General features: G+C 43.9%; 1 protein-coding gene across 5 annotated transcripts in view; it reads right to left on the bottom strand.

Annotated features, from left to right (window-relative positions):
* The window catches only part of GSK3B (glycogen synthase kinase 3 beta), a 239,934-nt gene that overhangs the window by 34,744 nt on the left and 191,944 nt on the right, over positions 1-13,246 (bottom strand). For all 5 annotated transcript variants that reach the window (XM_065400070.1, XM_065400102.1, XM_065400086.1 and 2 more), the window contains exon 8: positions 9,691-9,786. In XM_065400070.1, the coding sequence (XP_065256142.1) occupies positions 9,691-9,786 (96 nt within the window). The remainder of the gene's footprint in view (positions 1-9,690; positions 9,787-13,246) is intronic.

Genomic DNA, 13,246 nt, shown 5'->3' with positions numbered 1-13,246 from the left:
ACCTAACCCCAAAATTTAGGCTTGAGAAGCCCTGTTTTGGAAAGGCTTAGATTTGATCTCACCCTTTTTGGCTTCTGAGTCACACAATTGTACAGATGAAGCTTAATGAGTGCAAAAGAAACAAGTTCAAACGTGGTCAGCCACATATGGGAGGAGGCTCAAGGAATCCAGAGTGGTTGTGGTTGAAACACAGTACTGAACTGACCCTGCAGAATTAGATAGATAAGCAGCAGGATGCATTTTCTTGAATATAGACTGTTGCACATTCTTCTGAAAATAAGCCAATGGTGTTAAAGTGGATGTCTAAGTCCCTGTGTTAAAAATTCCTGCATTATGAAACAGGTAAAGGGGGAAGGAATTGAAAATCTCTGGCTCCCCATAAAAAATGGTTACTCACGTCTCGTAACTGTTGTTCTTTGAGATGTGTTGCACATGTCCATTGTGCTAGGTGTGTGCAGGTGTCTTCTGCCCTGGTGCCAGAAAGTCTTTTCTTGTGTCACCCAGGCCTGTGCAATGTCCCTTGTGCTACCAGCCAAAGATATAAAGGGGCAGAGCTGACCGACCCCTCCTTCAGTTCCTTCATATCAGGCTTTGAGATGATAGACTGATTCAGTGGGAAAGGAGGGTGGATCTTATAATGGACATATGCAACACATTTCAAAGAACAACAGTTACAAGAGATGAGCAACTGTTTTTTTTTTCTTGGAGTGATTCAGTTTGTCCATTACACTAGGTGATTCACAAGCAGTTTCCAATGGAGGTGGGGCTAGAAGTCTCATCAGAAGAGGGATTGCAGAACTGCTTTCCCTGCTTCATTTCTTTCCTTGATGTGGCAGTAATTGCAGAACATCTTGCAGAAGTGTAGACTGAAGACCCATGTTTCTACTCTGAAGATGTCCATGATGGAGATGTTTCCCACAAATGCCGTAGAGATTGAGTGTGCTCTGGTTGACTGCAAAGAGATTTTCAGGAGGTATGTCCTTGATCTTGTAGCACATAACAATACAGCTCGTGATCCACTTGGAAAGTCATTGCATTGTTGTGACGCCTGCTCATTCATCCTCCAAAGAGACCCAACGGGCTAGGCTCTATCCAGATAAAAAGCCAGTGCTCAGAGTAAATATACTGATTAGTTGAGGTGGAAATCAGATACTATTTTGGAAAGAAATTTAGGATGTGGCCTAAGCTGTACCTTGTTCTTATAGAAGACAGCATATAGAGAGAGGATCTGTCACCAGGGCATGTAGCTCCCCTACTCTCCTCACACAGGTGATGGCTATCAGAAAGGCCACCTTTGCTGAGAGGAGTAAAAATGAGCAGTCGGCTAATGGTTCACACTGGGGAACCCATAAGAACTAATAGTGGAGTAGGGTCTCTGATAGATAGGAACAATCTTCCTAGGCCTTTAAGGAACCTGACAGAAGGTAAGGCTTGTCTACACTGGCAAGTTTCTGCGCAGTAAAGCAGCTTTCTGCGTTGTAACTCCCAAGACGTACACACTGCCAAGCCACTTAGTGCGCAGAAACTGCGCAGTTGCAGCGCTGTAAAAAAACCACTACCTTGCCTGGGGTCAGCCAGTTAGTGACAGTTATGTGAATAGTGGCTGTGTTTTAAATCACTGAATCAGCGGTCTGTGTGTTGCAAACAATACTGCTTCTGTAAAAATGTTGCATTTCACAGATATGACCTTCGGAGCCCAGCCTCCCTCTTCGTTATTGCCAGCTGAACGGCTGCGCAGAATTAGAAAGCAGCCATGAAGAACTAAGGAGGACTTTCTGCATGAGGTCATGATGCACTCTGAGGCCGAAAAAACAAGAATTGAAGGAGTGGTGGGACAGTGAGAAGAGGGGCTGAAAGGAGAATGCAGCACACCAGAACGAAGCCACAGAGCGGCTCTTAAACGTTATGGAGCGCCAAGCGGACACGCTCCAGGTGATACTAGCACTGCAAACCGAGCAGATCTGCGCCTGCCCTTCCCTGCAGCTCCTGTCGCAAAATTCTTTCCCATGCGTCCCCCCAGACACCGCCAACACACTCTTATCAACCTCCTGGCTCCAGTCTATATCCACGGCATTCTACTCCTCCCTCCTCACAGTCCAGTACTGCGGACTCCCAACACCCACTGCACTCAACATTCGTCCCTCTGCAGTTTAGCCCTGCTGAAGTACAGTACCCGCTGCACTCCAAAGGAGAAGGCTGGATATGATACCTGGACATACACAAATCTTTAACTATCCCAGGACCCCACCTACTGCAGGGACCCTCCCTTCTCCCATCCCTCTCAGCGCTGATGTGTTTTTTTGTTCGTCTCTTTCCTCCCATTGTTGTCTTTTAATAAAATAATTGTGTTGGTTTGAAAGCAATATTTATTCTATTAATTGAAAGCAAACAGAGCCCTGCAAAGCAACAGGCAATTTTCTTAAACCTTCATAGTGCATCATCTCTACCAATCACAATCACCTCCTAGCATTACAAGCACTGCACTCCCGAGCATAGCAACAAATATTAGTGGCTTTCAGTTTCAAATTGCTGCCTCAAGGCATCCCTGATCCTTATGGCCCTGTGCTGAGCCCCTCTAATAGCCCTTGTTTCTGGCTCTTCAAAATCAGCCTCCAGGCACTGAGCCTCAGCAGTCTAGCCCTGAGTGAAGCTTTAACCCTTCCCTTCACAAATATTATGAGGTGTACAGCACGCGGCTATAAGCATAGGAATATTGTCATCGGCCAGGTCCAGCCTCCCATATAGGCAGCGCTAGCGGGCCTTTAAACGGCCAAAAGCACACTCAACAGTCATTCTGTACTTGCTCAGCCTATTGTTGAACCGCTCCTTGCTGCTGTCAAGGTGCCCCGTGTAGGGCTCATAAGCCATGGCATTAAGGGGTAGGCAGGGTCTCCCAGGTCACAATGGGCATTTCGACTTCCCCTACTGTGATCTTCTGTCCGGGAAGAAAGTCCTTGCTTGCAGCTTCCTGAAAAGGCCAGTGTTCCGAAAGATGCATGCGTCATGCACCTTTCCGGACCAGCCTGGGTTAATGTCCGTGAAACGCTCACGGTGATCCACAAGCGCCTGGAGAACCATTGAGAAATACCCCTTGCGATTAATGTACTCGGTGGTTAGATGGTCTGGTGCCAGAATTAGAATGTGTGTGCCATCCATCGCCCCTCCGCAGTTAGGGAAGCCCATTTGTGCAAAGCCATCCACAATGTCACGCAGGTTGCCCAGAGTCACGGTCTTTCGGAGCTGGATGCAATTAATGGCCCTGCAGAGTTCCATCAACATGAGTCCAACGGTCGACTTTCCCACCCTGAACTGGTTAGCAACGGATCGGTAGCAATCTGGAGTAGCCAGCTTCCACAGTGCAATAGCCATGCGCTTCTCCAGCAGCAGGGCAGCTCTCATTCTCGTGTCCTTGTGCTGCAGGGCTGAGGCGAGCTCATCACACAGTCCCATGAATGTGGCTTTCCTCATCTGAAAGTTCTCCAGCCACTGCTCGTCATCCCAAACGTGCATGACGATGCAATCCCACCAGTCAGTGCTTGTTTTCTGAGCCCAAATGCGGCGTTCCACTGTGGTCAGTGCTTGTGGCGTTCACGGAAGTGATCTCGTGTCATAGCTACTACGCATGGTGAGATCAATGTCGCATTCCTCTTGCCTTTGTAGTTTAAGGAATAGCTCCATTGCCACTCGTGACGTGTTAGTCAGAGCTAGCAGCATACTAGTCACCAGTGCGTGATTCATTCCTGCAGACTGAAGAGGCATAGCGCAGTACACAAACTGTTGAAAGATGGCGCCAAATGTAGATGGAAGCACAGGGATTGCTGGGATGCGAAGCAATGCATCACAGGTCATTGGGACAGGACCCAGGATACCCCGCGACCCCCTCCGCCTTCCCACAACTCTTAGCGGCAGAAGAGGAAGAGATGCTCTGTGGGATAGCTGCCCAGAGTGCACTGCTTCGAATACCGCTGCAAGTGCCGCAAGTGTGAACACGCTATTGTGCAGGCAGCTGACAGTGGGAACACACAACAAGCGGCTTCCCTTCAGCGCTCTCTGAGAGGCACTGTAACTGCCAGCACCGTAACTCTGCCAGTTAGACATACCCTTACATAATACAGTCCTACCTGGGCATGAAACGCTGATATTGCAGCAAGGTGCACTTTGATGGAGCGGACATCCAAACCTGACTCTTTTAGGTGCAACAGTCCTAAATCTTTTGAATCATTGATTGTGTAGGAGACACATTGTCACTAGCCACCCAGGAAGAGAAACCCTTCCACTTACTGAGGTAAGTAGCTCTGGTGGATGGTTTTCTACTATTAAGTAAGACATTACGCTTTATTTCCAAACAATGTGCCTCCTCTGGGTTTAGCTACCTGGAGAACCAGGCCATGAGGTGTAGTGACAGAGTTCCAGTGCAACACCTGCTCATGATTTGGTGATATCAGGTCCTTGACTAAAGGAAGGTGGGGGTTTGCGGGGAGGGGGGCAGGGGAGGATTAAGGCTCCTTGATGGACAACTTGTACAGGTCCAAGTACCATGCCTACCTTGCCCAGGCTGGCACAATGAGTATAATTTTGCCTCACACTTGCTTCAGCTAGAGAATTATTTTGGGAGCCAATGGCACTGGAGGATAAGCATAGAGCAGGTCCTCGTCACAGGGGAAGAGAAAATGTGCTCAAGATGGACGGGTTGTACTTCTACAGGAATCCCGGATGACGGGTACATGGTTACTGCCGTTGCCATGACTCTGGCAGCCGAGTTGAATCTGCCGCATCCAGGGAGGCCTGCAGAGTGGACCTTGCGATCAGTCGACCTTCCATCAGGAAAGACTTAAACTTGCCCCTCGTGTCCTTGGGCAGCTAACTGAGGAATTTGGACGTAGCATCCCAATTTGAATAATCACAATAGGCAAAAAGGGTCTGATGGTTTGCTATACATAGCTGTAACCTCACAGTTGACTAACCCACATTTCTACCAAAAATGCCCAATTCCTTTGTATCCTTTTCTTTAGGAGTTGCTTTTGCTCTAGCTTGGCAGTGTCTCACATTTACTCCTGCCACTATCAGGGAGCCTACTGAGGGGTGTGGATAAAACTGTTTGAGGGATGAGGGGGTTTGCCATAAAGTTTGTATAGGCTGCATAACTGCCTCAATTATAAGGAGAGCAATTTCCCCTGCTACAGCCAGGTGTAAAATATCTAGTTCGTGGGATTTTTCTCTGAAAGCTCTATTTATATTCCCAGGGACACAGCAATCCTTTTCGAGAGTTCTTGGTAGAACTTAACATCATCTGATACTAGAGAAGATGTCTCCAGTACCAGGGTCTCACCTGGTGAGGCGGACGAGGTGTTCAGAAGAGGCAGGTTCTTTTGGACCTTACTGAGGCTGGTCTTGAATTGCCAATGTAGAAGACCTGCCTGAAGCAAGTAATGGGCAGTTCTGATCCTCAGTGCCCCATGGGATCTTGGTACCAACATTGAGTGGCCTGTATGGAGAAACTTCTCCCTTTTGGGGATATATTTCTGTAGTGTAGTGCTTGCCCAGTACAGACTTTGGATGGTCTGCCAGTACTAGGCAGTGAAACTTATCTTCTCAGTGACTGACTTCTGTGATGCAACAGAGATAACAATCTAGACACTGGAAACATATCCCATGGTACCCACTAGGACCATTGACTTGTGCCTAGACCTGGCACTCCCATTCTTTTGACCTACTCAAGATAACTCCAAGAATGGGAACAATCCCTGGAGGATGCCCCAGATTCCCAGAAGTCAGAGATGTAGGAACCCACCAGACTCTTGAGGAGAAGCATGAGTACTCCAAAGGCCAGTGTGAAGCAGTACTGGGTAGAGTCATCGGAGATCAGGACCATGATCTACAATGGGCCTGCAATACTGGCAACAACATCTGGGGCTTACTGGTTATCAGTACTGTGTGCTGAGCCAAAGTAGCTACTGCTGGTCTCGGAGCTGGCACTGGGACCAAGGGAAGCAGCACAAGACCTGGTGTAGTTGGCGCTGTAGCAGACCACTACATGGAAGCCAACAAATGCACCATGTGCAATGGCCCCAGCAAGGTACCATGGAGCTGAATGACCAGCGAGGGTCATACTGAGAAGCTCAGTAGATCCTTCACAGCTGTGTAGGCCTCTTGGGTGGCTGACACGGAAATGGGCCTTTGTTTTTCTGTCAACGCGGTTGATGGCTCTGCTGTCTGTGCCAAGGAAGCAGCTGGTCTCAGTCTTGAAGCTCCAGCAAATCAAACACCTGTCCCTAATGTGACCCTCACCCAAGCACTTCAAGCCGTGAGAGTGAGGGTCTCTCATGGGCATCAGCTTGTGACATCCAGGGCAGGATTTGAAGCCAGGGACCTTGGTGTAGGCTCTGCTGGTTATCAGGTGAAGCCTGGAGTTCACTGACTACTGACAGCCACAACAACAGTATAATGTCATCCAACTAAGACAGCACATTTGCAAGAGGAATGACCTGACAGCACGCTCCAACCGCTGAAGGTAAGAAGGAACTGAAAGATCATAGAATCATAGAAGATTAGGGTTGGAAGAGACCTCAGGAGGTCATCTAGTCCAACCCCCTGCTCAAAGCAGGACCAACAAGATGTGAGGGGTGACTCCACCCATTTATGCCCTCAACTTGCAGCACAAGGAAAAGCAGGGTGCAGGTGTGGCTGCCCCTGCGGGTACCGCTAGGGAAAACTCTGCAGCACTGGTGCACAAGATGCATACATACCTAGTGTAATGGACATATGCAAGAACAAAAAAGTATTAAGATTGTGGTATAAATATTAGAGAAGAACATTCCCCTTCTTGAGAGGCAAATTTAGCATTTCTCTTCTTGAGAGGCAAATTTAGGCTTATCTGCTCCCTTTGCAGCAGAAGGTTCAATTGTCTTCTGTCACCATCTCCTAGCAAGTGGGAACTTATCCATCTATCTGAGCCTATACAGCAGGGGTCGGCAACCTTTCAGAAGTGGTGTGCTGAGTCTTCATTTATTCACTCTAATGTAAGGTTTCGCGTGCTAGTAATACATTTTAACGTTTTTAGAAGATCTCTTTCTATAAGTCTATAATATATAACTAAACTATTGTTGTATGTAAAGTAAATATGGTTTTTAAAATGTTTAAGAAACTTCATTTAAAATTAAATTAAAATGCAGAGCCCCCCCGACCGGTGGCCAGGACCCAGGCAGTGTGAGTGACACTGAAAATCAGCTCGTGTGCCGCCTTTGGCACATGTGCCATAGGTTGCCTACCCCTGCTATACAGAGTAATGTTGGAGAGTTAGACATACATACACTTTGAAATAGGTTTCAGGCTGTTAAACAATAAGGCGGCTAGAAGCGCCAAATCTGGTGTCACTCAGAGATTTGTTCTCAAACTAACTGAGTTTGTACTGGAATCACACACCACTACTGTAATATGAACACATGAACAATCCTTCATATTATATGTCATTAGCCATAGTTCTGTACATGGACATCATCACTGTATTGGTATTGACCATTCTACACTGTGTCAGGTAACGTGAGCTCTAACTCAGTGTACAGAGCAATAAAACTTAAGCTCAGGATCCTGCTTTATGCCTAAAACTGGATGCCAATATGAGGAATATATTCCTGCTGAGACCTGAACTCAGGACTCTCAGGTATTAAAGCAGTTGCTCTAATACTTGAGAAAGCAGATGATCTACCAGATACCAAAAGTAGCAGCAGCAGCTGCTCTCTTTTTGACCTACCAGCCACTAGTGAACAGAAACAATACTATGGATATGGGGGATGAAATAGCATATCCATGTGTGTCTGGAGTGGCCAATGTATGGCTCAGAAACAAAATGCAGACAATGGAGCTCTACATCATAACTCCCTAGCCGCCTTCATTAGTATGGAGATGTGGTAAAGTAAAGTGTATGTCATGTCCCTGCCATGGCTAGCCCGCACAGACGAGAACAGAACTTATTAATGCTGCTAGCTAACAAGTTACTCCATTAGCTCAAGTAATAGATGTTTGTATTTGATGGTGGTGAAGGTACTGGAGATCAAACCCTGCTGACAACCTGTAATGGTTGTCAGTACACATGCATATGTCATTCTAACCAAAATTTCAGCAAATGCTTCTAATTTTCATTACTTCCTTCCCTCTGCTCAATAAGAACAATTGTAGTTTAACAAATTAATGTTTCTGCAACTCTAGTTTAAAAGAAAATGAAGATAAATATCGGGTGGGAAATTTGAAGGGCAGGACAGGCAGCACTGTTTCCCCCCATCCCATCAGAGATGGCACAAGAATAGCTGGGAAACATCCAGTTGTGGATATTGTCCTCCATGCACTTAGCAGAAAACTTTCATGGCTGAATGGCAAAATGTTGGAGGAAGAGAGTTTTTAAAAGAGTAGGGAAAGAGGATTGTTAGAAAGGTCATTCTAGACTGGTCTTTTTGCTACTTGAGACTTTAAATGGCAAGGAAAGAACAAACTCATGATCAGATGGCACCAGGACAGGCTATGGCTCCATTACATACTGCATTCAGTTAAAGCCCACTCTCAACACCAAGTCATCCAGATGCAACACTGGAACCACTTTCCACTACAACTTCACTGTTTTAATGTCTTAGGCTAATTTTTGTAGCTTTGTCCATGATTTATTTTGAAATAATGAAAGTAAGGCTAATATTCATGGAGTTTCATAAATTTTACTTATCACAGAAATTTTTCTATTAACACATAATATAAACAGGTTTGCTGATTTAACAGCCTCTGAGTATTATAAATCACTCAGTCTTGGAACCAACATGCAATAAAGAACTAAGATCTGGAAATGCAACCCAGGGATTGTTGGGAAGAGGAAGCATGTATTTAGAACATCTGAGAAGAAATCACCAAAATATTGATTTGACTTCCAGTAATCTGCATAGCCCACAATCTCAAAGAGCCTGAAGTAGGTTACATCATCTGCTCGAGGCCTCTAGCACTGTGAAAGGTTTGGTCCAAAATGATTTTGAACTAGTCACTGGCAGGACTGAGGGAATATATGTACTCTTCCACAAGCCAATCTATGCATTTCATTCCTCAGCATTTGAAAGCCATCATATTTGTGTTGCTGGGTTTCCTAACTTGCTGTTGAGAAATTTTGTAGCAGTATTCCCTTCCTTTGAAAAACTGAACTAAACAAAAACATCTTTTAAAAGTAATACAAGAAAAAATAACTAGTGCATATTACTGGGGTTCCAAATCTAATGATCTTCACTATGTTTATGAGATGGGAAACAGGACTGATTTGCACTGTGGGTCTCACTCCTATATTCAGAGATGATGTACTTGTATCATAAAAGTGCATCACCCACCTCTAAAGAATGTATTTATTTATAGGAGATTCTTTGCACAGGTCAAGAATTGTGCTATGATGGAATATAAGTGCATTGTAATGGGTTACAAATACATACCCAGCCTGGAAAATATCTATGGGCAAATCACAAAAAAACAGAGCCATGGACAATTCAATGCAGAGCCTAGGTACATTCCTCCTCCTTCTCTACATAAACAGTTATCGGGTTCTGATTCAACTACAGGGTCCCAGGTTAGTTTGAAAGCAACCAAGCACAGAAATCAAGGTCTGGACTTAAACTCTGCAATGTTACATTTATCCCACACATCATCATTATCCAACTCAGACAGCCTCACCTTAGTCCATGGATGTGCCTTAATCTGAGGGAATTTGAATTCAGTGTAGTTTGGATTCATTTCTCTAATTTGTTCCCTTGTAGGCGTTCCCAGGACCTGGAAAGGGGAAAAAGAAATTGTTTACATATACTTCCGATCTACAAAGTGATAAAGGTCCTAATAAAACTTGCTTGACAATATGATCAAACTTACAATAAGGAATGTCATTTTTTGTAATGTGCAGTATGGTAGAGAGAGTAGGCATAGAGTGTCTGGCAAAACATAACTAGTCACTGGTACCAAGCCGTTTTTGCAATGCACTGAGACTTGGGGCACAACAGACTGGACAGTTCAAATTCTGCAAATTTACTTAACTGATGAAGGTCTTCCATAAAATTCAGGCATCTCCCTCAAATTCAATGATGCTTCAAAGGAGAACAGAGCAGAATTTCTCCAGATTAGGAATTTTATAAAAAGAATTATTTGATGAACATCTTTAATGTAATAGGCTGTAGCTTGCAGTCTTACACCCTGATTAAGATAATGAACAATAGCACACCCGAATGCATTTTAATAGTCATGAGTGAGAGCTCTCTAATGAACTTAAAAGATCAGACAAGCATTGCTGAGAGAGGCAGAACAGATTTTATTAGATGGAAATTGATTTTTTTCATATCTAAATGCAGACAGAGTGTTAACTTAACTACACCTAACGTACAGGCATTCAATTCACGTACCTGTAGTTTAGACATTTATTCTAGGAATTCAAATATAAAAGGATCTATGTTTATATAACAACAAACAACAAACAACAACAACAACACAATCAGTGTGATGTTATCTGTATATACATTTCCATAGAGAAATATGTGATTGTATTTATGAGATGATTTGGTGAGTTTTACATATCTATGAGTACATTAGTAGTTTTTGTTCAATTAACATTAATCTCAGAAAAACTTCAAATCCTTTAAGAGGGACAAAAAACTCCTCAGCAAATTTGGAAGTCCACTGCTTTTTGTTTAAATTCAGTTCCTCTGGGTTCTGCTATTACAGAAAGCACTGTGGGAGAGGAAGCCTGAAACTCAGGCACCTCTTCTGACAGACAACCTCACAGTCATGTTACAGACTTGTGACAAATCTTTTGCCATGGAAATTCATGTCATGTTGCCAATTCATCACTAGGATTTCAATTCAAGGATAAGCAGGAACATATCTAGATGTTATGAAAAACCTCCTGCTGAATATTGTCAGTTGTATTCATGAAGTTTTGTATTATTTTACATCAATAGAATTTTTTTAAATAAGCAGAAAGTGCAAAGAGGCTTGGGAAAGAAAAAGGCATGGGTTAAATGCATCTCAAGTAATTAAAGACGGTGGCCAAAATTTATGAAAAGTGAATAGTTTTTTTAAAAAAAATCTCATGTTTTGATTTATTTTCTAATTTTGAGTGTGAATTTAATAGTTGTGTAAGATGCGGGACTGACTGCTTTGGCAAGTGAAATTCTCTATTTAACCATATAAAAATCACAATCCAGGGTGCAGCAGTGCAAGCTTGCATTACACCACCGCCTGTCAATGGACGTCAACTAGAAGCTGGTAAAAATCTCTAAGGGTGGGGTTGCTAACAGCCTAAGGCTTGATTTGAACCAGCAACTTTCGAGTGAAAGACCACACTTAGAGCTGGTTGGAAATTTTCTGAAAGAACGCCTTTCCATCAGAAAACACCAATTCACTGAAAGTGAAACGTTTTGCAGGAACGTATCGATTTCAACTCATCTTTTGAATGAAACCCGGCAAGTTTCTTGTCAGCTTGTCTCTCCCGCAGCCCACCTGCCAGGAGCATTGGAGCCAGGCTCCACTGCAGCCTGCCTAGCTGTTGAGAGCCTGAAAGCCCAAGAGCCCTGGCTCCCAAGCTCCTCCACAGCTCGCCTGGCAGGCTGCCTTGCAGTCAAGGTTCCCAAAGTACAGTAGAATTTCACTTCTGCAAAAACTGTCAAGGTTTTGACATTATATCCTGATCAGGACAACAACTCTCCCTGCTCCCTACTTTAAAAAACAAACAAACAAACACACAAAAATTACAAAAAAAACCCTCAAAAATTTTCACGGAAGTGAAATTTACTTTCCTAGCTAGCTCTAGTTGCATTACACAATGATAGCCCCTCATTCCCCAAGTCTAATACGTTTAAAAGTTTCCCCAGTGTAAAACTACTTGCTTAAAGGATAGCTATTTATTTTTTCACAAAAGCACTTTTCACTGTAATGGGCTTTTCTCAAAAAAAGGTTAAAAAAATTAATTTTGCAAATCCGCTGAATCCAAGAAGTGGAGCCAAACACCAAAGCTTCTCAGAATAAACGACACTAAGCACAAACTCTTAAAGATCCGCATAAACACTACAATGGGTTTTAATTCTGCTAGATCTCAAAATATGATTAATCATAACAATTTGACTGGGAAACCTCTACAGAACACCTGTTGGTAAGTACTGGAAGCAATGGTGTGGACAATTAGACTCATAGACTCATAGACTTTAAGGTCAGAAGGGACCAATATGGTCATCTAGTCTGACCTCCCGCATGATGCAGGCCACAAAAGCTGACCCACCCACTTTCCCTTGAAGTCTTTAAATTAAGTCGCAGAGAATCCTCCAGCCTGCGACCCCTGCCCTATGCTGCGGAGGAAGGCAAAAAACCTCCAGGGCCTCTGCCAATTTAGACATGAGAGGCAGGTACGTTGCCTGGCCAAGTGTTGAGGGAGGGGAGACTGAAGTTAAGCATACTAGCCCTTAGTCTACTCATCCTCGGTGTTTTAAAGATAAATTCAACTGTTCTAGATGGGCTGAATTACAGATTTGCATTTTCATTGTGCCTACTGGAATTCCCCTGAAGTTTCAGTAAGATAGAGCCATGTTACCTTTAGAAGCTGAGCTCCCATTTGGGAAATGAAAACCAACTGTATTCCTCCACCAAACCTTTGCAACCCTGCAATGTGTTGTTAGAAGCCTACCCATCTGAATTTATATGTTGTCCATGTCGTGTCATCCCCCCCAGATCTTTCTCTTGTTTCTTAAATGCTATGAACAGTGAAATGGTTAACAATGTCGACATTTAAGTATCACTGGCATCCTGAGATAGCACCTATTGAAATGAATGGAGTAGTTCCCACCTCAGAGCTATTGTTTCAAGCTCTCTGCAGACTGAGGCGGATATAGCTGTATTGGTTATATTCTGAGTCACATTTTCAAGGTTTTCTTTGCAACCATAATAGTTAGACTTTTTTTAAAGAAGAGCTGACACTCTGGAGATCAACTAAGGGGTCTATCCATACTCTCTAGTTAGTTCATCTCTCTCTCTCTCTCTCACACACACACACACACACACCCCAAGTCACCCACTGTACTTTGGGAAACACTGGGACACAGAATCCTTTACTTCCTGTCCTAACAGGGCTATTAAGTGCTTTTAAGACAGCTGCTGCATTTCCGTGATGAAATGATGCCTAAACATTGTTTGAGTAATAGTCTGTAAAGTATTTGGGAATGATAAGCACGGTCTACTCACCAACCACCAGTCC

Source organism: Emys orbicularis, chromosome 1 (genome assembly GCF_028017835.1).
Source record: "Emys orbicularis isolate rEmyOrb1 chromosome 1, rEmyOrb1.hap1, whole genome shotgun sequence".
In the NCBI taxonomy this organism is placed as follows: Eukaryota; Metazoa; Chordata; order Testudines; family Emydidae; genus Emys; species Emys orbicularis.
Note: the sequence above shows the minus strand (reverse complement) of the source record. Positions and strands in the feature narration are given on the sequence as shown.